The sequence below is a fragment of the Accipiter gentilis genome, chromosome 24 (genome assembly GCF_929443795.1).
Source record: "Accipiter gentilis chromosome 24, bAccGen1.1, whole genome shotgun sequence".
NCBI classification, from domain to species: Eukaryota; Metazoa; Chordata; class Aves; order Accipitriformes; family Accipitridae; genus Astur; species Astur gentilis.
In genome coordinates this window covers 22,129,945-22,155,585 of record NC_064903.1, presented here as the reverse complement: position 1 = coordinate 22,155,585, position 25,641 = coordinate 22,129,945, and the positions used below count along the sequence as shown (strand labels likewise).

General features: G+C 34.5%; 1 protein-coding gene across 1 annotated transcript in view; it reads left to right on the top strand.

The window, feature by feature from the left end:
* Positions 1–25,641, top strand: part of LOC126050252 (connector enhancer of kinase suppressor of ras 2-like) — a 214,815-nt gene that overhangs the window by 141,681 nt on the left and 47,493 nt on the right. Inside the window, exons 9-13 of the mRNA XM_049827892.1 lie at positions 286–432; positions 8,550–8,683; positions 9,268–9,473; positions 14,229–14,314; positions 15,731–15,985. Coding sequence (XP_049683849.1) covers positions 286–432; positions 8,550–8,683; positions 9,268–9,473; positions 14,229–14,314; positions 15,731–15,985 — 828 coding nt within the window. The remainder of the gene's footprint in view (positions 1–285; positions 433–8,549; positions 8,684–9,267; positions 9,474–14,228; positions 14,315–15,730; positions 15,986–25,641) is intronic.

Here is a 25,641-nt window from a genome sequence, read left to right as displayed (position 1 = left end):
TTGTCATCATTTGACTTAAAATGTACAGTGATCTCACAAATTATTAAAGGGGAGATAGTGTTCACTTATGCCTTATTAAGTTAAGAAACATAGCTTAAAAAACAAAAATTCCAGCTTTAGCAGCATCATTTTAGTCCAACAGAAGTAATCAGACACAGTTTATAAAAACTGCTTATGTTTGCAAAGAGTAGGCTGTAATAGACCTTTTCAGTTAACAGAAGACTTCCTTCACATTTAAAGCTAAATGGAAAGCTTTCAAAATTCAATTGTGGAATTTTTCCCTAGGTTGGCTGGCAGTTAAAGAATCTAGTAAATGCATTGCGGGAAGACCCAAATGGAGTGATATTAACCTTGAAAAAACGTCCTCAGAATACCCTGGTTTCTGCTCCTGCCCTTCTGAAGAATGTGAGGTGGAAGCCTCTTGCACTTCAGGTAAGAAGGCTGTTGCAATGCTAGTGTCATGGTAAATCCTTTACTCTATTCAGGAGAAAACACTAGAACCTTTCCTTCCAGTGAAAGGAACGGGAGCCTCTAAAAAGTCCTAAATTCCTTTGAAATAGGGTGCTGAGATAAGTAAATGTGGCAATACTGTATGTGTCAATAAGATTGTTTTCCTCTATTTTTTTCATGAAGTTGGGAGCCACAGGAATTCATAGAAGGAAAGAACATTTATAGTTTGGATTACTAAAGAACAAGTCAGTCTAAGGTTCAGTAGCTGCTTTGACTGGCAGAGGCAACATTGCTTCCCTGTTTCCATTATTTCACAGTCTGTCAAAACTACTTGTTTGTAATCAAGCATGTCAGACATTTTAGGTTTCAGGAAAAGTCTGCTTCTGCTCCCCATCTCATCAAGTTTGAGGTTTTGGTAGTAATGTTAATAGAACCTCTTATATTTTCTGCATTATTCCTTGAAAACCTGTTGATATGAAAAAAATAAGTTGTGAACATCACAGCTGGTTCTTCCTACTGAACTCAAAATGTCATTATTAAAGTAAATTTTTATGAGTAAGTTAGTAACTATGCATGTTTAATACTATATAACATCCTGTAATAAGTTTATGCACTTTCATTATGTGGAAGCTTCACAGAATTGTTTTATTTGGATCACGTGATACATGAATGTGTTTCTGAATAATTTTTAAATTAACGAAACAAAGCAAACCCTTCAAGCCTATCCAGGCAAATTTCCTTCCTTCTTGGCACTTCCTGAATCTTTCATTCCTCAAAGTGCCTAAATCCTACACAGCTGCTTCACTTAAGGAGTTTGTGTAATCCTTGCAGCTCAGGAGTGCTGCCACTTGGGTTTAGTGCCATCTTTCCTTTCCCTGTGACTGCCTCTGGGGGAGAGGAGGGGGGCATTGTGACACCCAGAGGAGACTTCGGAACTCTTCAGATTTTTCTGTCATAATGGTGCAGGAATAACATTCTTTGCTCTAGCAAGATGATTATGTATCTACTTGCGAATTTCATATGAAACCTCCAGGGGCAGCAAAATGGAAATTGCATTTGCAACAGGGCTTCCATAGAGATCATCTCTTTATATTAGTACATTAAAGAATAATAATTCACAAGCAGCTCTAGTTCTAGAAGTTTTGTCAGTGTGAAAACAGTATGTACTATATACATGTCACAGTATTTTCCACAAAACATGCCAACTTTTGTCATGGTAGCCAGATAACTGAAAGTGCATCAAGCTATTTTTGTGGAATTATCAACAATTTCTATTTTTTGTGATGTGTACTCTCCTGTTTTTTGTCATCCTCACTAGGACATGTTTCTTCTATATCGGAGAATAGTGCAGTGAGGGATTTAAATAAAAATATAAATCACTTGGGAAAACAAAAAAAGCATTGCCAGTGTTACTTCTTAACAGTAGATTTTGTAATAAGATGTTGAAAACCAATTTCAGGTCGTCTTTAGGTCATCTTTATTCCTCATGCCACAGAGGCAAGCTCAAGTATTAGGACATGGATACATTTCAGGACGCAGTTTTTGGTTTTGCCTGTTTCCTACACTTCTCACCTGGATCTAGTATTATTTATTATTGTCATTAATGATTTGGAACTAGCATGATTAAATTTCAAGATGATACTCAAGCTTGTGTTTTCCTGGACAGCTGACATAACAGCTTGATGCTGCTGGAAAGCAGTGATCTCACTTCCCTCTCCCTGTTCTTGGCTGCAGAATGTCCTCGCCTTTGTTTGACTTTGGCATTTTTAGACTCTCTAGATCAGTTTAATTTGTTGAATTGGTAGGAAGGCTTCTGGTTTTATTTATTTGTTTTTCTGGAGTTTTCTACCACTAAAGGATTAAATTGGCTTTTACAGAACAGAGGCTGTCATAGGCTGTTGACAGACTTGGAGAATTAAGGAGAATACATTCAGCATAGACAGAAGTTTTTATACTTAGACAAAAGTAACCAGCTGCATGAATGTAGGATATGGAATCATCAGTTAAGCAATGATCTGTAGAAAAAGATCTCAATTAAAGTAGATCAAAACTGAAAACAGTTCAGCAAATGTCAGACTGTCAAAAAAAAAAGGATAATGTATATGGATGTGTTATATTTCGCAGTGTGTTCCATATATGGATCCATATATATTGCTCTGCATGTGTTTGTCATAGTGTGTTAGGTATATAGATATATGTAATGCACCATGAAAAATAGCACATGCAGAGCAACTCTTCCATTCTAATTCAGTGTTGGTAAAAAGCAAAACAAAGGCAGTACACAATTAGGGAAGGAACAAAGGAAGTAGGATTTAAGAACTTGAAATTCAGAGGCCAGAAACAATATTTGTTAACTCAGGTTGGTGAGCAGGAGGAATTTTTTAAATAAAAGTTGTCATGTTTTCTGTTATTGCTTAAGGCATTTATAGGTGGTTATTAATAATTTTTCCACAATGATTGTGTTTCAAATTATACCACATAGTTAATTTATGAATTATTAATGATACAGAATCTGTGAATCCTTATAAAATTTATTTATTGGTTTCTTTCTAGTATTCCTTTGCTATATATAGTTTCCCTTGATGCTTAATTAACAACAGCAGATTGTTAACATATGCTGAAGTTCTATGCTACAGCTATCTTTCAGTGACACAACATGTCAGTCATATCATTTTCTCATTTTGTCTCTAGTTGGTGTTATGTGATATTAGAAGACTATTTTCATTTTTAAACTCTGTGCTTATTTTCCCACTCAATATAAAATGGTTCTTTCATCTGCAATGGTAAATAGTGCTCTGATTTTTATGAAAGTGAGCACACCAGTAACTTCATTCAAATAAAATACAACATTTATTGTATTTTTTTTCTTTTTATTTGCAGAAATTTTCTCATTGGAATAATCCTTCCTGTTACAACTACTTGATCCAGAACATTAAACTTTTTATTATTTAGCCCGAGATATAGAATCTGTCAGGTGATATGAATAGTAAAGTTTACGTCAACAGTGACAACTTTATAATGATTCTTACATATTAGAAAATACACATAATACTCTGCAACTTTATAAGTATCCTCAGAATAATTCTAGTTAAGTAGCTCATTTCAGATTTTGAAAACGTATGAATTTGCAGAGGTATTGCTTTGTACAGAAGAGAAATTCTATAGCATTATTAGAGCAGATGCTTGTAGGGCGAAAAAAAGGAAAAGAACAAGTTGGCGTATACCACTTCTTGTGTACCACTCAAGTTAGTTTGCAGTTCATAGTTCAGGTACTGTACTCTGTGCTCAGATGAACTCTGAAATTATGTGCTGCCTATTTACTTTACTATCTCCATGAGAAATATCTTGGGCAAGAAAGGACTTGTAACATCTCAGACAAAGAAAATGCAGCAGGAAAGTTGTGTTCTGTTCTCTTAAATGTCCTGTATCGGAGGAGATGGTGAACAGTGATTTCCTTCTCATCTTAATGCCACTTGACTTCTGGCATTGACTTATGTCATATTCATATATATTTCATTGTATTCTTTTGCTCTGAGGACAAAAATTATTATTTACACATCAAAAAAAGGTATATATTTCAAGTTTCAAAAAAGTAAAAACCCACAAGACCTGAAGACACTGTGAATGTACCTGCTGTTTTACAGCACAGCTATACCATTTTACCAGTATGTGAGAAATACTCAACAATTTTGAGAGTTCTGCTTCTTGTTGTGAGTAGTATTTGTGTTGTTGAACATTTAATTTTTCTGAATAGCAGCTTGTCCGATAAGCAATTAGTCATCTATATCACTGGCATGAATGAATCTATTCTGACAAAAATTACACACTGTAGGACTTTATAGGGTGATACGCAGTTACAAAGCCCCATTTTCCCTTACCACAGGCAATCCATGTAGAAGAGTGACGCCTGTGTGTTTTCTGTGAATTCACCCATCAGGGGAATTCTGGGGATTGAGTTTATTCCTTCAAGGGAGAAAGCAGAGACTCAGTACCCCATCCTTAATCTTCATACCCCCTCAAAAGGTAAGGGATGTCCATGTTCAAGCCTCTTGTTGCTGTACCACCGGGCTTTACCAGCTTCCTGCATCTTGTCCTGCTGGTTTTTGCAGGATGCACTGGCATCATGTTTGTTGTTTTGAACAGCACTTTTAAAATAGATACGATATTTAATTACCCCAAATATTTGTAAAACACACCCAGAATCACAGTAATGTATTTTGTTTCTGAAACAGTTTGAATTTTTCTGTTTGGCAAACAACTGTTTATTTCTGATGAGTGTTGAATTTACCATTTGTCTTACATTTTTATTCTGGTATTTCAGCATTGCTTAATCATTGTACTGATAATTAGCTATTCTCATTAAAAACTTTGAATAACATACAGCAGATACCTAAAGTATCACTTTTCAGAAGTCCTCTATAAACAAATGTTTTCCTTGAGATTTTTTTCATCTGTGCCTGTATGTGCACACACCTCATCAAACATTCATTTGTACACATGCAGTCAGCAAAAACACTTTAAGTAATTTAACTGGAATTGAGAGCTAAGGTTTAAAGAATCAACTATGTCTAATTGATCCTGTTTGGGATGATATTCACTATTTATTAAAATTACCTTTCTGGATTTGGTATAATACTAAAATATTATATTAAATACTCTTATTCAACTAATCTTTTAATAATATTAAAAGACCCCTGTGTTATTTTGCAGATACCTAAAACCACTGACATTCCATGTCTGATATCACAGACATATCTGGAGCTCAAAGTGAAGGTATACATCTTTGCTACCTTCACTCTGAGCTCCAGATCATAGAAGAATTATATTTGCTGGAATGATCTAAGTGGCAATAGAGGAGGGGAAAGCAGGTGCTCTCTTCTCTTCATTAAGGTCTCCCAGGACAGATAAATGAAGGTTTCTTGTGAGCAACTAGCAGAATCACCCAATATGGTTTATTTGGATTGGGTGCATCCTTTGAGAAGGAGATAGAAACAGACATTGTTCCAAAGGCATAATGGCTGGCAAATTCTTGGAAAGCACTGAAGACAGATATTTTTTATAGAGAAGGTAGAGAACATGAGCAAAGCTGAGAGGGAGAAGGCAGGAGACAACTTATCTGACAGCAATCATGAAGCAGTGTATTTTCTTAAAAACTTAAAAGGGAACTTCAAGAGCACATGTTTCTGTATACTCAGTGGATGAGCCCTTATAGTGTGCCATTGGAAAAGGCAAGAAGAAGATCTGGTATTTCCTGGGCAGGGGGAAGCACTCTTGGACCATTGTTTTTCAAACATGTTTATTGAAAAATTGAGAGATGGGTGAATTACAGTAAGGTTACAGATAGTGCTTGTCTTCCGAAAGGGGAAATGCAAGAGCCAGGGAATTATAAGCCAGTCACTTAATATGCACAAACAGTTTGCAAGCACTTGGAAGATAACAGATGAGTAAAACCAACATTAATTTATTATGAAGAAATCATTAAACAGATTTAATGCTCTTATGTGAGCAGTTAACGGGCCTGGTAGATAGGAGAGAAGCTGTATATCTTACTCTTATATTAATACCTTTTCTCATGCCATTCTCATGTGTATGGCATAGAGAATTAAGGACTAGGTGAAACTGAGATTGAGTGGGTGGAAAATTACTGGATAACCTTGCCTAACAAATAACTGTTAATGGTTCACAATCAGACAAAGGATGTATCGTTTAATATTCAAGAGATAGGTGATACATGTGGTTTTGTTCAATGTTTTCCTGATAACCTGAAGGATCTGCTTACTAAATTTGCATACAATGCTAAACCAGGAAGGCCTGCAAATGCAATGGAATCTTGGCTGGTAGTTAATAATGACTTTGAAAACCAAGAAGAAACCTCTAAAAATGTAAAGAAATGAAAGAGAGGCAAGTTCAAAGTATTCTAATTGGAAATAATCAACTGCAGATTTAAAGACTGTAACAATGGAATAATATGGCAATAATTCCAAATAATGTAGAAATTACAGTAAAGAAAATGCTGAATATCATGTTGGAAGGAACTCAAATACCTGACTGAGAAACATAAATAGAAAAATAAAACACTAGATAAGTAAAATAATTGTTGTGTTTTATTCAGTATTAGTACAATCTCATATGGGTACTGAGTACACCTAGTATACGCTGGGTACACATAGTCTAATCAGTTCGAGAAAGTACAGAGCACACTACAATTCATTAATGTTTTAGAAAACAAGCCCTATAATGGAAGAATTGTGAGGGTTTTTTCTTGTTTTCTAGCCAAAATATGGGGAAGCAGATAGTATTAGAATGTAAAAAATAATTAAAAAGTTGAAAAAAGGTGAAAAGGAAAGTTCTTGCTTTCTGCGATGAGTATGACAAGAATTGAATTAAATTGAAGCAAAAAAGATAATATTGCAATAAGGTTAGATTTTTAAAAATCTTATCAGGAATATCATGGCTATCACCGTCTTTGGGGACAAATCGAACCATCATATTATCTCTCCTGACCCCTTTTTTCTATTGTCAACTTCATTGACTAACGTGTAACCTTGACGACTGCTGAATATACGAGCATTAAAAAGAAATTTTTCACAAGAGACTTGGTATAGGTAGTTTCTGATTCTGAAATGGAGTTTCTGCTTGTCTTTCTGTGATGGTGATAATTTATGTTTTGACCCATGGGAAATTGTATCTAGCTGCAGGTAAATTGGGGGATTAGTATTTAGCCTCTTTACTAATACCAGCACACCAAAACTGCAGAAATAATGGTAGTATTCTAAATGTAGTGGTTGATACCGTGTGTAAGGTGGTAGGCCCTAATTTCCAAAGATATGAGAAAGTGGTGAATGATTCTTGTCTTTGACAGTCACTTCTTATCTACTTATACCGATAACATGAAAGAAACCTGAAACATTTGATCAAAGTGTAAGAGGCTTAACAATAAGCATAGAAGAGTAGTATAGTTTGGACCCCTATAAGACTGATATTCTCCTGAAAAAAACATCCTTTTTTGGTATTTAGGATTGCTTTTACTTTTTGAATCACATAAAAATAATTTCAGTGTTTAGAAGATAGTAAGTCTTGTATTTAGAAGATTATAATTGGTCTTCATAGCTTTCATTCAATGTTTAGGTCACTGTGTTTTTCTTCTACCCGTAGAAAACTAGTTGTATTTATTAAGCACAATTTTGTATTTGAATGGGAATTTTTCATATAAAACATCTAAACAATAATACTAAATAAAAGTATTTTCTCTTTCTTGAATATAAACACAGACTGTACCTTGAAAAATATTCTTTGTGTATATATCATGGTTGTATCCTGCACAGAATATTTGGTGGTAGTCCTTATAGCCATTGACTTGAGCTTCCCTGTGGCATTTGAGTAAAAAAGTTGTGTTTAACTTCATTTAAAAAGTAAAAAAAAAAAAAAAAAAAAAAAAAAAAAAGGCAAAAATCCCAAAAGACCCCCATAATTTATTAATACTTTTAATATTTATGATGCTTACATTTATTGATTAGGTTAATTTATATTTTATTGCTAGTCACCATAGAACCTATATTTGTACCACCATGGTAGAATTATCACCACTATGGATTCAGTAGAAAAATAAGAAACAATAGATGACTATGAATTCTGTTTTCTTTAAAAAAATCTAGATATTCTGTCCTTGTTAACAATAAATGTTCTACTGAAATCAACATTATGGCTATGAACACTTTCATTCAGTGCAAGTATTCCAGAGTTCTGTAATTAATTTTTGTACTAATGGCATTTAATAGTATATGTCCTTCCTCCCCATACAATTGATTTTCTGCATTGGTTAAAAATTATATTTTGATTCTGAGTCTCAGATTTTCCCATGAGATGGCTTTTAAATTAATTTCACTGGTCTTTTATCAGTTTCTTTCATAACTAGTCTTGAACTCTTTCGTAAAACAGTGTTTCTGTAGACACCTTTTTGGAAGAAACTTCAGTAATGCGAAAAAACAGCTAATCCAAAAAAAGAGGTCAAGATTCCTAAAATTATGCACATTGACTTCATTGTTACTTGTAGCACAGAAAATATTAATTCAGTCTTTATGTGCCTTTTTTTTTTTCAGCCTGTAATTCCAACCAGTCCAACAAGCAGTTCTACAACGCCAACAAGTACAATGGGCATATCCTCAAAAATGGAGAACTCTGCACTTCAGGATGTTTTCATTCTGTCTCCTATGTCAGGACTTTATGGCCCCAGGTATTTACGTCCTGGTTTTGAAAAATAAAATTTTACACTTTAATTTCACTAGGTTAATAAACAAACAAACAAACAAAAAGCCCCACAATCAGACTAAATGGTTAGTAAAATTAAGAGCTAGAAATACATTAAACAGCGTATCATTATTTTGAGAGAATTAACTTTTACTTAGCTGGATACAAGTTGAGCAAAATCTGGGTTTAGTCCTAAACCAAGAAAGCATTTAAAGAAGCCTTTAATCATTTAGTTTTATTTACTTTTAAGTGACCACTTTTATCATATTCTAAAGCATGCATTTCTGCAAGGGAAACCCTTGTCTTCTCATTTTATACCAATTCCTTATGCTCCCTTTCAGGTACTAGAAAACTCCTGAATAACTATCTTTATCTTACAGCTAAAATGGAACCAATGATGATTTTGTTAATCTACATTTGCTGGATTGAATCACTTTTATGAAAGTTCTCATCTACAGCATTTCAGTTACAGGACTTTTTCTTCATAGCGTTTGGGAGGGACAGTTGTATGCTTTAGCTTTATCATACAGTGGTTAATTTCTCCATAATCTTCTGGTTTACTGTTTTTAGGGATGAAATTGGAATAATGTCTTGTGACGACATCAGCAAATTTGGGAAGTCTGGAATGAAAGGCTCTGAGTCTCCAAGCTATTTTCTGGAGCATGAAAGTGGGAAATACTACACGTTAATTGAAGGTGAAGGTCACCCTGTGGGCTCTGAGTATGAGAGAAGCAGAGCTACAGGCGTGCGGAGAAGAGAAAAAACACCCACTCACGGTAGGCTTGATTTCTTTAACATTTAAAAATTGACCAAATTTACAAATTGTGCTATTAACACTGCAACACGCCCCAAATATCTTCATTCTTTGTTAGACCATGACCTGTTGGCTCTAAATACTAGACAAAAGTTTATGTGAAGGAATAATTAGTATAATTACAAGCTAACATTCATGATCAGGAGTGTGTAAGTTAGTTATAGATTTATTCTGCAGTGCATACTTAAAATTTTGAATGATACTTAATTTCATGTTATTTGGATAGCTAGCATCTTGATTACTCAATTTCATTCACAAGCTCTTGGAGATTATTCTAGTTGCAATCTTCTGGGCTGTTAAACTTCAATTGAGGGCCTGAAAAGGCTTACTGGTTGTATGAAATGAGATGTAAGGCCTCCAAAATTCAGCACTGTATTAAATGGATATAATTACATGAGTAGTATCCTACAATGCAGTTGTTAATACTGGAAACATATTTCAAAATCTTAGGATGGGGATTGTTTGAATATACAAGATGCTATCAAAACAATAAACAACTCTGGTTTTATATAGAAATTTTGTGTGTCTGTAAATCCATATGAGCATACAGTTACGCAAACATGTGCTTGTATATGAGTATATGTATCTATATAAAAGGTATTGCTGAAAATGAATTGATGAAATTTATTTTTGCTTGTCTGTTAAAACTTATTTCCTTGGTGTTTGGTGAATTTTAGAAGAATATAACTGAAATACAGCAGGGTATTCTCCATGTATTTTCAGTGGTTTTATTTTCAAGGCAGTAAGTTATTTTTGTAAAGTTTACAGTCTTAAGATGAAAGATTTCTTTTAAAAACTTTAATTGTATCTGATTTTGAAAATGGCATTATTTCTGAGCCTCAGAGAAAGCAATGGCTATTCCTTCTGATCATAGCATTCTGTATGGGTAGCTGCTATCTTTTGAGAGATATATATGTATTTATGTGATGCCATCAATAAGTACTTCATTCATCTACTCAGACTAAGGTTCTTTTCCTTTCTCTCATTTTTTTAAAAATGTTCCTAAATTTTTTTGTCTTTGATATCTATGAAAGGGAAAACCTCTCACAAGCTCAGAGTAGTAAAGAAAAAGGTGTCTGTGAAGAACACAGGTAATAAAAACATGCTGCAGTTCAATGGAGATAATGCTAAGGGCAGCTATAGTGAAAGATCCAATAACAGCTGAAATGGAACACAGCTGAGGAAAAAAAAAAAAAGAAAAAACTTTAAGCACTCCAGGCACTGATTCTGTTGGTCTGCCATAGAACTGGTTAGTCTGGTTCAGAATTTGATACCTTGGATGTTATTAAATGTAGTTTCCTATGCTTCCTTCAGTTGTTAGTACTTCAAGATTATGCAGCTTTCTCTTCACTGTTCTCAGACTGAGGTGTTCTTATCACCATAAATCTTAGAAGAGAGGGCAACTGATGGCCCCAGATGCCAAAACAGATTTTGATAGTTAAGATGTACAAGTATTTTCCTCTGTCAATAAATGTTTGCTGTGGTTTTCTTATTATTTGCGAGGTATTTATGGCACAGTTTACTTAAGTTATCTGGGTTAAGGTTTCAACTATGTTACCTTTTGGCTAAGATCAGCTAATGAGTGACAGTTAAAGTAATTTCACCTGCTGTTTGGAGAGCTGAGAGAGTAGAATTCAAGTCAGAAAATATGACAGCTGCAAGGATACTTCAAATTACTTGAAGCTGCAGTGATAGTTCACTGCAGCTAGAGAGTGATAATTCACTGTAGCTAGACTTTCCCAACAAAGGACATCCAACTTTCCAAGTATTGATCTGTTTTTGTTATTCTGATAGTTTGAAAACAATCTTATGTTTATCAGTTAAACAGAACTTTTGTCCTGGTTTTGTATTTTGCTAACTATACCTGGCTTTATGGTAAAAAATGGCAAAATATCAATTGTAAAATGGACAGGATCACGTATATATACACACACTACATTTTCAGCATAGGGAAATTTTAATAAATCTTTGTTACATATAGGATATTTTTGGTAACTTGTATGGTCATATACTTGATGCTTGAAAGAGCTGTAACACAGAAGAGTAGGATTCCATCTTAAGACTAGTAATATCAGTCTTTCTCTCCCTGATAGGTGACATTATTTTATAACAAAATTAGAATGAAAGATAAATCTTAACTGTGATTAAAATTAGAGCCAGATGGATGTATTTGGCTTGCTTTCATAAATTCATGCTGCATGATGACTTAAAATGTTGGGCTCTGTGCCTGATCCCAGAAATACGCAAGATATTTCTTGTGCTTATGATGGACAGTTCTGATTTTCTGTAACTTTGAAAATCCAGAAGGTATTTGATTTTAAAGTCTCAGGAATATGCCTTTGTTTCAAAATTTTTTAAACTACATATTAAATTATTATGTCAATTAACAGACTTCCAAATCCAGATTTTGTTCTACTGTAGTAGAATGGCTTGTACTTTTTGACTTAGATGTACATTTGAATCATCAAAGTGACAATATGTCTTTCAGTGGAAAGACAGGATTTATGGTAGATCCAATAAACACATCTCTGATGCTGGAACCAGATAGCCACGGATAAAGTAAGGAAAATAGAACTTCTGAAGTCTTTCATGGTTAAGCAGATGCTTTCATTATTGTCGGGACTCACACAAACCACAGTTCAGAAATTGCTGCTATGGACTCACCAGAATTAAAGCAAATATTAGAAACCAGTCACTGTTGCACCTGGCAGGTGGAAGGGTTCTCAGGCAGAGGAGACCCTCAGTATTGATAATATATCCAAAATCCAAGAAGGCAAATAAGTCTATTTTCTCAAACCATTTGTGAAAATTAAGCTTGTATTTATCATTGCTGCAGTGCATTTCTTTTTATTTTTTTTTTTTTTTTTTACCAAGAGTTATACCCTGCTATTAGTCCAACTTTAACATGCTATGGTGTTTAGAGTTCTTGTGGCAAGGCATATCAAATCTCCTCTATTTGTGTTGAAGAGGCAAAAACATAATAAAGAAGTTGTGGAGTTTTTTCCTTCAGTTTATACTGGTATACTTGTACACAGTAATTTTCTACTCTGCATAAAAATATCCAAGTTGCAATGTTAAAACAGTTTATAGGTTACATTTGTTTGGGAAAGAACTTGGAAGTAAAATAAGCTTGTGTGTTTCCTGTCCTAAATTTCTACTTTTGATGTCGATTATGCTGTGGTATCTGGCATTTGTGTTACAAATCTCTTCAGAGCTTCAGACCTTTCTTCTCTTTCCAGAACTACTGCTAAGCTTTATTATGTTGATCTTCATTTGTTATGTGCATTCTTATTTTCATATTTTTGTTTTTTAATTTATAATCTTTACTTGTTTTGCATTCTTTTACATATTACTAATTCTTCCCTTTGTTTGATTTATTGGGGGGGGGAAGGTGTTGTCCTTAATTCATATTATTCTTCCAAGGCCAAATTTAAGATTAGGCACTGAATAATGTATTTGTAGTTAAAGGTAGTTTCAACTGTTAGGCAGACAGGGAAACTACATATATTTTCCATACAATTAGTTATACACTAACTTTTATGGTATGAGCAAATGTATAATATGGGAAAATCTCAGTACTGTGTAGGTATGTTATCCCTTCAATTTTCAGAAAATCATGTTATCCAGAAGTATACTTGTCTTATATACCTGTTTGTTCCTGAAGCCTCCTAACATTTCAGTAGCTAAAAAGCTGTATTTTGGAAGAATGGTGAATAGAAATCTATATTAGCATACAGATAATCCCTAGAAAATACTTTATCACTTTAATCAATTGATATTGGTAATGAAAAAGAAACTCCTGTTCACATTTAAATTCTATAATTATCCTAGAAACAGAACAGTAGCAAACTACTTCCAAAAAAAATTGCTCGAGTGCTAAAGAAACACACTAAATTTTAGTCAGCTGGCACGTGGAAGAAGGAGTCTTTGTCTTCATGGGTCAGACAGAACTGAACCCGTAATCTAGAGGGTGTGTTTCTGTGTTTTGTGATGATAATGCACACTGACAAGGCCAAAGTGCTAATGCTTTGTAGTCAGTTTTGTAGTATTCCTCGTTTAATTGCCTGCTATCAATGTTCTACTGATACTCTAGTAGGGAATGACTAATGCACATTAATATCTTGCAGCCATAGTACCATAAAATCGTATTAATTAAACCCCTAATGTCTGAATCTTCTTTGTTGTTGTTACCAAACTGCGCTCCATGTTTTCTTTTTAAGGGATTTGAAATTAACGTTCCTTGAAATGAGATCCCCTCATTACTCACCATGCGATTTTCCAGGTCAAATAGGTTTTACGGTTTAACTGATAGATATGTAATGTTGTATGTGTATTAATAGTCTTTCTAGTTTCTACTAGCACATATTAGTCCATTTAAAAATTGCTTCTCTCTTTATTCCAAAACACCTATTTAATGAGTGAGCAAGTTACAGAACAGAGTTTAAAAATAAATTTGTAATCAGCTTTATGTATACAAGTAATTTCAACAAAGTCAGTGGTACTTTCCTTCAGATTGGTATAATGAAGAAGGGAATCCCGCATATACGATGTGTAATTGATCCTGAATGCTACAGCTTTTTAATAATGTACAGGCACTGATAAAAAGGATTGCTCTGAAGGGTCACGTCATGTCTGTCATTTATAAGCATCGTTTACTCTACAGCCTCCTATTTTTAGTCTTCAAAAATTATATTGGTTTATCTTGAATTTTTTCCAGGAGATTTAAGGCCTGTTTCTATGCCTACTGAGTACAGTTGGATAGGGGAGTCAAAAGAACAAAACATGTACAAGAGGGGAAGCAGAGGTGAGTATTTTTTTTTCTCTGCTCTTCTCCAAGACTTCTTTTTAGTTTGTTACTTAAGAAGCTTGAAGATACCATCACAGGAAAGAAATCTATTTTGAGTGCCACAGAGAATATAAAAGAGCCTGTTTAGTATCTGGGTTTCTGTGTTTCTATTCTGAAAATTTAAAAAGTTGTGTATGAGTAGGAGGGATTTACTCTATCTAATTCTAGTATAAAGAAAGATAAACATCAAGGGAAAAAAATAAGTTTCAGATATATGTTAATAGCAATCAGTTCTTAATCTTCACAGTTCTAGAAAGCAACAAGTGATGTTATAGATGTAGGGTAATGTCCTTTGGGACACATTTTGATTAGTATGAATGAATATTTGAAACGAGAATCAGCAACTGTATTGTCAGTGTTCAGACCAGCAATCCTAATCATATAAATTTCTATTGATTCCAGTGGCAGGTATGAACTTTGGAAGAAGCATGGTGATAGCAAAGTTCCTTTCTTCCTTTTTTTCCTCTGCTAAAAAGCAATTATATCATTCAAAAGAATATTATTCAAATGTGCAAATATGTTTATTGTTATGCCAATTGTTAAAGGTTCTTAAATAAATACTATTTTTTCAGAATCTTCTGGGCACAGTGTGGGTAGCTGAGAGTTCAACTTGACTATTTACAATGTGACAAAATTGAATGATACTCTTGAAAATTAATACAGGATTTCAAACTACTTTTTTTAGTAATCATTTCATTTAAGACACAAGCCTTTTCTAATTTATTCCAAATCTGTTGATTTATGTTTAGTTTGTATTTCACTGTTATAGACAGATTACTTTCCTCACACTTGTTGCCTGGCCAGTCCCATTTTGAAATTGTGCCCAAGTATATTGCACATCTTAACACCATTATTCCAGTTTGTCAGGTTCCTTGAAATTTGAATCCTTGTCTCTGGAATGGTCCCAGAGATGCTCCCTGCTTGATACAATTTACAGGTATTTTATGTGTATGCTGACTTTCACCTCAAATGGCAAAGGCTGTCAGTAAAGGTAGTACCAAGTCCAGTGCAAGCCCTCACAATTCACATGACTCTTTCCAGTCTAATAGTACCAAGTGGTGATCTTTGACATTTCACTGAAACCTTTTGGCTGTATTTATATTTTCTTTGTTACACAAGCCATATGATGTGGACTAGCTTCATACCGTATGTCATGCAAGGACCTGGATATGCACCACTATCTTTTCTGTGCCTAGGTTTTGTGCCAACTACGTAGTTTGCTCTTGATTGGAACCTTAGTACAAATAGGTTTGTTTGCAGAGGAAAGAGTCTCAGATGAAGTGGGGAATTAACCAAGCTGACAATACAGATGCAGCCAAAATGGTTCTGTTCTCTTACTAATGTTTTTTTTCTTTCTTTTTCCTCCAACAACTGACTCTGAGAATTCACTCCTGCGGTATCTGAGTGATGACAAGATACTGGTTATCCAAGAAGAGCCTTTGACACAAAAAGACAACAAAAGGGACACAGGTCATAGGTCAAGAAAAAAGGGCAAAACCACAAGCAGTCCAAACTACCCTATTAGTCCATCTGTATTAACATCTACTATTAACGTTAGGCTTGAACCTGGACAGCAAGATGTCTTGAATTTCTCGCTAGCAGAAAACAATACAGTTCCACTTTATCACGTAAGTACGGAACAAAAAACCTTACTACATAAAGCACATGGAAAACATAAACTGTTTTCCTTTTAGGATTGATACAGATATAAAAGCATATTCTTCTACTTTACATTTTAATGTTGTATTTTATAGTCCAAGAAAGTTGCTTAATGTCAGTATCACGTTAACTTTCACAGAAGAACAGTCTAGGCAGAATGGAAAAATGCAAGGTGAGGATCATTTATATCAGATGCTTTAAGTAAAAGAGTGCTCCTAATTACTTAGTCCCACTGAGTTTAGCTTAATTTGACCATATTATTTTTTCAAAGGTTCCTGAGGATCCTATTCTCAGCCTCTGATAACAATTAGTTATAGATTAGTTTACATGCTTTTATATTTCCACTCCAGTTGTTATGTCTTGTAAAAATAGACAAGCCTAATGGAGTTACTGTTTATTTAAATTGCAGTATCATGGCCACAGTCTAGTAATGTGAACTTTTGGTACTGATAATAGAGGAAATATTTTGGACTAGAAACTATGGAGACAATATAATTCATTGGATGAATGACCAGCCAGTTCTTATAGCCACCACAAAAAAGCACTAGGTTCTCATGACTGTCGGCTTGTGCAGAATTTCACTGTACTGATTCACATGTCCTGAAATAATCAACACCCTTTTAGAGATCAGTCCTCACTGTTCATGCTTTGCATGTGTAATATTGCCTTTTATAGAGGCATTCTTAGATTTTACTCATGGTCCTACCATTTGGGAGCAGACTGCTCCATTCTCATGACAGAATAGTAGCTTCAGAGTATTTTGTGCTCAAACCTCAGTATCTTCAGGGTAGTTTTTTACTGAAGAAAAAGCCTATTTCCTCCACACATTTAGTATGGAAGCTTTCAAAAGTATATTTATTTTCTAATCATGGTGGATTTCCTCTTAGAAAGACCTAAGTGAAAAAGCAGGACTTGTAGCAAGTTTCTTTGGACTTTTTTTGCATTTGGGGCTTCTACCTGGTGTTTCTTTCTCTGAGCAAAATCTTGGGAGATGACTGTATTTGCATCAAGTCTGAGAAGGTTCACCTCAGGGGTGAAATATAGCCATTGATTCATCTCTGTTGCCGCAAGCTGTCAGCATTTGATAGTCTGAAGATCAGATACTTTTCTTCTGTCTTCAGGAAATTTAAGTTTCCCTTTCCTATGCCACTTGAAGTTAGTATTTTTGGAAAAGTTAGAAGACCTTTTTCCCCAGCTTCAGAGAAAGTCAAGTAGATTATAAATCAAGTCATGATTGTCTATCAGGATATGTTTATTCTGTCCATAAAGTCTTAGAGAGATCATCAGGATCACAAAGTCAAAGAGAAGGATTTCAAATCCAGAGCAAAAAGCAGTAGCTAGTTTACTAGGAAGAATGAGAAAATTATTATGCAAGTCTGCAAAAAACTGAACAATATTTCATAACTTGGTAGATGAATCAATTGGGTTTAGTAAATTTTTTTGGAAGAGTGATTATTGTCTGTTGACTCACCTGACTTCTGAAGAAATGGAAATGGGTCATATGGGGTAAGATGCTAGTTGCACCCTTTAAATAATGGTAGTCATTTGTTAAGTTCCCAAAGTCAGGCCTGTTGTCACATGATTTATTTTTGATCATCAAGGCAACTTCTGTTTAAAGTTCCAAGGCAAAATAAATTTCCTGGCAAAGTCGAGATAAAAGTTGCTGTTTAGTTCAGTTAAACCAGAATTTAATGCTTGGAGTTTGTTAAGAAATCACCAGATTGAATTGGATCTATTGCCCTTATACCCTAGCAAAAGGTATGACAGAAGTCATACCCTTCAGGGGAAAGTATAAGGAGGCAGATGTTGGGCAATGTACAACTCTCACCAAAGTAGTCAGAACTCCGTAGTCCTGAAGTGGATACTCTTTTAAAAATAAAAGTGGCATTTCTCTTGAAGAGTACTGTGCCACATATTCAGTGTGATTTCAGAACTGAAGACGTATTATCTTGCATGATTTCCATACCATCATATGAGCTTTGTGTTCTGAATAGCAGTTTGCAATACAGAAAAACAACCAGTTAACAACCAGTTACACATTATAGAAATATTATTTTATCTTAAATGTCTGCAATATTATAATACAGTTTTAAATTCTTTTTGTCAGCTCCTTTCTGTTTGTAAGTCGCAGTGACTTGGAGCAGTTCTTCATTCTGTGGCTTTCATTGTGTATTAGAAGAAATGCAGCTATTTGAAACAGACATGATAAATTATTAATATGACATTGTATGATAACACAATAAATATGAAAAAAGAACCTAATGACATAATATATCAACTGTAAAACAGTAAAACAGTTGCAGGAAACTAGAAAAAGTGTGGTATCATGGCAGGAGATAACAGTACATGTAGTGGTTGGTTTACCCAAAAAGTCAGTGCAGTACCTGTTTCATAAACTCTATTATAAAGTGCAGTAATTACAGAGGAGCACACATGTAAAATGATTATTCATGGACTGACAGAGTGGTATAAATTCTTTTATCACCATAAATTTTCTGAACAACATTAGAGATATACCTTTGCAGTCCTTCAGGAGATAGTCATAGGAGTCGGAATATCTTGGGCATTTAGTCACCTGCCTTATAAATATACAAGAGAAACTGAGTCGACAAATATACAAGAGTTGCTGACATGGGTTTTGTGGGTTCTTGCCAGTACAGAATCATTCGTATTAACAATGTCTTTCCACTTTGAATACTGAAAGAATTCTGAAAAACGAAGCAAAAAATTGTTTGGCATATCTACCCTGAAAGATAACTACCCAGAATGAAAATGTTAAATATCAAAGAACATTTAATGGCTTTTAGGGATCAAAAAGGAAAAGAAAAATAATAGATAGTTGTGTTCCCAAATAGAAATTTAGGTTTTAAGTAGAACATCTCATTTCCTTAATATCTAAAGGTGTTACCAGGATTTTCATAAGCATTTTAATATATTTATTTATTTGGATAATGAGATTTTATGCTTTTGAGAATTCATTCTACAACAAGACTAAGGTTAATCAAAAGAAGATACTTCTGAACTTTACCTAACCAAATCACCACAGAACAGCTTTTGCTACTTTTGTATTAAAACAAAAAAATTGTGTGATGTCCGCTTCCCTCCTCCTTGCTCTTCTAGTCTATGTTTTGTTTTTTCTCAGCTGTCTGGAGGCAGTACTTTCAGATGACAAAATTGCTTTAGTTTTGGGTTTGTTTTTTTTTTTTTTTGGGGGGGGGGGGGGGGGGGTGTTTTGGTTTTTATGGAAGTCAATACTGCAGAACTGCTATAATCAGATTTCTATTAATTCCTCTACACTTAACACATGACCAGAGCAACTTTTGGATATAGACCAAAATTTCAACCCAGATAAATGCTTTGGAAAATGGAGATGATAATGTTAAATAGGATCTTAATCATCTTCGGTAAAGGGTAGGTGATAGTGTCTTGTAAGCAAACAAGTATGGCATGATGGAAGGAGAAATTGAGATACACAGAGTCAGTTAGCTATTGCTTGATTTTCTAAGTGCTTGCATAAATACATACCAAAAAAAAAAAAAAGTCACTTATTTAACAGTAGTTTAAATTACCAGACACAGACGTAAGTTTTACAAAATTGGTAATTGCATAGATTCACCACTAGATTAATGCTTTGGAAGGAATGTTGATTTGGAACCTAAAATTAAACAATTAGACTGATTTCATAAGTTGCTGTGAGGATGCAGAGTTACTATATAAAATGGATATTTAGGTAATGCAATATTGGCAGTATGCCCAGGGTATAAAGTGATGCATAAAGCTATGTTGCAGTAAAATATTACTGTCAAGAAACACTACCCCTTTCAGGATATATTTATACCCCTAATTTAATTGATACGCAATTCTGTGATGCATGTCACAGAATCTGAGGAAGAGTCAATTACAATTAACAAGGCTGTTATTGTTAATCAATAGAGTATTTCTTAGAACATTGCTTCCTATGTTTACTGATGCTTTGCTTCTGAAGTGACACTGTTTACCAGATTCAGCCTAAATAGTGAGGCATATGTAAATATCACAAAAGTATATCCATTATAGAACTGCTGAAATACACTGTTGGAATAGACTCTGGGTTTACTAGAATAAAGTCTGAATATGTTTTTATTTTGTATTACCAGAGCTCATTCTGAAGAAAATTAACTTAAGTAGGACTCCTGCACAATAGTCCAGAAGTACATGAAAAATTTTTCATTTTGCATTTGTCCCCATAAAACAAAAGACAAAAAGTCTTGAATAGAGAACATTTTCCATCTTTAAACTGATGTTCAGGGTTTTAAAAAACTCTAGTGAACTGTACATTTTCTGCTGCTCAGTTACGTTTTGCACTATGGGAACCAGCATCTGCCTAAAAGGAATATTGGAGTTCTTATTCCAGACCTAGTCTGAAAATCCACATGGTGTTCGACTTCGTGGTTTTATTGCCTCAGATTTGCACTGGTTTCTGAAGCTCAGAAATTTAATTTGCTGGTTACTACATTAAATTCTCAAGTAAGATAATGATCTCTCATCTGGTTTTACTGGCGATAAATGTTCTGGGCCTATTATCTACAAAGTAATTGGATATTTTATTCTGTAATATCATATCTTAAGAAATTAGATTATAAACTATTGAATCTTCTAAATTTTTTGTGAATTAGAATTCAGTGTGTAGAAGAGACTTAGTTTTTAATGAATTTTAAGATGGATTATTTCATTTCAATATTCCCTACATAGTAAAACAGAAATAATGGCTGCTTTAAGGTAGTCATTGGGAATGTTACAGCAGTAGTCACTTTTTACTTTAAAGATAATTTGAAGTGGTATAGTAGTTTAGGGTTAGTCATTGTTTCACAGAACTTACTTAACTTGTTTTTCATTTTCTTCCTGCTGATCACAGGAAGTTGGTAATGCATGCCTTTTAGCACAGAATGATGTAAATGCTATTTAACTGTTCTTGGAGCTGCAGAAGGCAGCTTGACAAATGACATAAAGTTTAATGGTACATGCTGAGAACTAAAATCTATGCAAACACAATGCAGATCTGGTTTTTCTGTAAAGCATGCATGCTGGGATGTACCAGATGTTCCAGACACTTTTTTTGCGTGATAGGCAGTCTGAGTGCTACTATGATAAGTATAATAATTAAGACAGACTGGGAGAATCATATGTATTCAGCTCCATATGAGTGAAGGAGGAGTCTTTTATTGCCAATTTTGTAGGAAAAGTGCTCCTACTTTATTTCTTCCTTCCTGGTTTTGCAGGAAGAAACAAAACTCTCTTAACTGTCAAGGATGAGAATTATTTTCTTCAGAGTTTTATTTCCTTTCTGAACTGCTGAATAAATTCTACCTTTGCTTTTTATTTAAGTATCTGTAATATGGAAAACCTTATTTCCCTACCTTGCTGGTATGTTGGAAAATCACTATGAGATGACTATGTGGAATCTAGCTGCTCAGAGAAGCTAATATAAGCCTTTCTAGCTTCTGTAGCTTCAAACTGATTCTGTCCAGTTGTATTGATTGTAAGATAAGATTACTTTGCATTTATACTGTATCATAACAGTGCATGCACATGAAGGTTTGACCTGGCAAGTATCTAGCTAGCACTGTAAGATGGATCCTTCAGTAGCAATGTCCAGTAATATATTTCTTCACAGTCTGTGCAGATTTGAACGGTAGACTCTTCATTAATCTATAAACAGTTCAAAAGGAAAAAGGCATTTTACAGTACAAGGGGAAATAAAGGGAAGTAAAATGTTAAGAAATATTCCTTTTTACTATTGTCAACAGTCTTTACATTTCCACATTCATTCAGTAATCAAGAACTTCATAATCAACGTGAATCCAGGAAAAAAGGCCTAAACCCGTCTTAGTCTAGAACTATGGTTGTTCCTGAGGTCTATAAAAACCATCTATTTGCAGTAAGGAAAAGCAAGAAGGCAGTTGAATTTCTGTTGGGTTTTAGTGCTGAGCAACTTTATGGAATAAATAAGGTCTGTCATGTGCTGAAAAGTTTTGCCTATGAGTTCCACTGCACTAAGAAAGTGAAATTACCATTGAATCTGAACTTTTGGTACCCTTTATACTCTGTGTATAATGCAAAGTGAAAACCGTGTATAGATTCTCTAAGTTAGACCAAATTTAGCTCATGTATCTGCACAGCACAAACAAATGTTTGTTTCAGATATACCTTTTCACATCTGGAAGCAACTTAGAAAAATGGTTGCGCTTACTCCTGAAATAATATACTACATCTCAATCCAAGCATAATCCATCCATCCATCCATCTCTATAGAGCAATTGTGAAGCTCAGCTGAGGTATGAGCTTCTCCATTATTTGTTGTAGACCTGTTCTGGGCTCCAGTCACACAGTATTTCGGGAGAGGACCTGGAATTTTGCATTGAACGCGCTGCAGTGGTTAGGACTGATGTATTTGTACCGGCCTGTGATACCTGCTTCAGCAATTCAGCCGTGAGACAGGCTATGTATTATTGCTTGCTTCCAAATGTTTAGGCTACCCTGTTTGTCTTGAACTCTTTAAATTGATAGTTATATTAGGAAGCTGTACAGTAAAGCAAGTATGAGGCTGTTTTTATTCAAACATACACAATGTTTTCGTAAGTAATTTTGCTGTATTAGAACATATTTTAATTATGTCATTCTGCAGTCTTCAAACAAACCACTACAAACTACCAATGAAAGCTAGCAAATGAAGCATTCATTAACCTACTGTATCTTCATGTGTAAATTGCAATATGTAAAGCATTCTGGAGTCTGTTGACTCCAGAAAGTCACAATAGAGCTAAGATTTACTGCATTGTATTATTTTAGCAAATGAATTTATGGCTTGTTTTTATTATTTCTTCAGCCTACCAAAAAAAAGTCTTTTATTTCTGATTTTGTACATGCGGTCTAAAGATAAATTTAACAGCCATTTGGATTGATATGATTCAGCATTTGTTAATAAATATTAGCTACAACTGATATTATTGCTACCATAATTGCAATAGTTGTCATCCAGAAGAATGCACCAAATGCAAATATGCAAACTCATCTTCCTTATAATACAAAATATTATCTCCTACTGTTGCTGACAAAAGAATCAGTATGCAGGAAGCCAGCTGTAGTACTCTGAAGACTCTTCTCTGAGTCTTTCTCTCTACTAGCTGTCTCAGGCCTTGGTCCTGTCCTTTCCCTCTTCACCTTCTCGGCAAGCTTCCTCCCTTCCCCAGCAAGAGAATGAGGCCGGGTTTTGGAGGGCGAGAGAAAGCATTGCATGACAGAAAAGTTCAGTCCTGTATAGGGCAGGGTCATGGGTAGCCTGTACCTAGAGGAATGGGGAAAGTGAGAAAAAGGGAGGGGAAGGAATTGACTGTCTTTTTCCCTGACCTGTGTAACTTCTTGAGCTACACTACATCCTTTCAACTTCAGCGACTCCCCTTCTTCCACTTGCCTTACCTTTCCCATGGAATCCTGTGCAGCAAAATCACTGCCGAATATTGGGCTGCACGTTGGCTGTTCTTAACTTCTCGGCAAGAAATGTTCGTGCTTTGTGACAGTGGAAAGTTGCACTTAGAAATACATTCCATCTCTAACAGCGTAATTTCATGGGATTGGATTTCCAACTGTATTAGGGCTCTGAACGCTTTTTTTTCCTCAGGAAAGAACTGCATTATGTTTTTCATGTGAAATCCATAAAACTTCAGAGTTTTATTAAATGGCATTAAATTCTACCTTGTAATTTTTCTGTGATGAAATAAAATTCTATTCTCTAAATTTGGTGGATACTTCAAGTGAGTGTCCACTTTAGTTGCTATACATCTTGTATAAAATTAAGATTGTTAGTATACAATATGGAATGATTGCTCATTCCATAAAGCTCGGTAGTTCTAGTTAGTTTATTGTGACAAAATCATATCTGGTGTCTGTTCCAGAAAAGCATAAGAGTTTCAGAGAACATAAATACAGCTAAAAGTTAATATGCTGGTTTTCTTTGACCAAAACCCACATCACCCATTCCTTTGGAATGCAGTATTTATTCTTAGTTTTTGAAGAAAATAACTTTTTTGTTGAGTTTTTTGGGGGTCTGTGGATATTTTTGTTTGTTTCTTTTTTACACCATTGATGTTCAGATTAAACGTCCCTTAAATTTCTTAAATTTCCCTTAAATTAAAAGAGTGGATGATGAGGACAAAGGTAAGCTTTGGTCAACATAAAATACAGTTTATCCACTGTTGTGATTTGTCCTTTTGGACTATTTTTTGCTTTACTACATAAGATAAATTTTGTTAGCCACAGGGCAGTCTTCCTTTAGATATTCTTTTAGAATACTTCTTTTAACCTCATGTATAATCTGGGGTAGTTTCTCTTTTGGATGTAGCATTTTTCAAAAAATGGAACTTTCATTCTGTTAAAATTTTGCTGCTTTCTCTGTTGCCTGCTATATGCTGACATAATGTTCATAATGTACCACATAATTAAAAATTCTGAGTGGATATTTTTCTTCTGTCTTTAGTTAATTTTCTCACCTGATATCTTGATTTTTTTCACTGCAGAAAATTGAGTACCTCTGAACTGTACATGGGTGTAGATTGCATGAGATTATTTCCTGTCTCTATTATCTCTCCCCTCAACAAGAGTGAGTGAAAGAAAAACCTCAAAGGCTACTTTCATTTTTAGCTGAGCATAATAATTTTGCAAGTGTATTCAATGGGTTAAGCATCAGCTCACTGAGCTAGAGAGATAAGTAAAGTCCCTGGCAACAAGGCTACTGATTCACTTTTGAACAAACATAATATAGGGAAATGCTTAGGATAATGAATATGTGAGTTAAGGAAGCAGAAGAAGAAATCATTTTTGTAGGGAATTAAATATCTGAGTATAGAAGAACAGTATTTATGATAAAGGTAAAAGAATCTTTTTTGCATCTGAATAAATGACATATCTAGGTGGAATGAATATATTGCATTTGACCATTGGGATCAGTAACACTCATTATCAAACTACTCTAATCTCATTACCATCTCTTCTAGTCTCTTCCACTAGTAAACAGGTAAACAATGACTTCTGAATGTTTTCACACTATCTCTGCAGTTCAGGGTTCTTTTTTGTTTTCTGTGATTTATGTGATTTCTTTACTTCTTTGGAGAAAATATTTCTTTTCATCATGAAATCCTGGTTCAAGGAAGCAATTTTTTTTAATCAGTTAGTTATAGAAATCTCAGGTAAATAGAAGTTTCTACAGGATTTGCTTTGGGAGAGGATCAACAGATGTGCTTGTTAGACCGTATGGGCCTTATAGTCCTTTCATTTCTACTTGTGCAAGTCAGAGGTAGATCCACTGAAATCCCTAGAGCTACATAAATGTGAAGCTGACTAAAGAAGGCTGATAGGTGCCAGTGACCTGAATTTCACAGAATTTGTGCTTTATAGTCTGTGACAGCATGACAAGACTTGTGCCTCCTGAGCCTCCCACATGTCTACTAGTCATGAAAGTGGCTTTTTACTAAGATGAAGTAAAGTTTTAGTTTGAGAACTAGGGTAAGGCAATTTGTCTTCCAAATATCAGGAACTGTTAAGAAGCAACTGCTCAGAAAAATTATATGTAAGGTTGCTGAAATTGCAGATA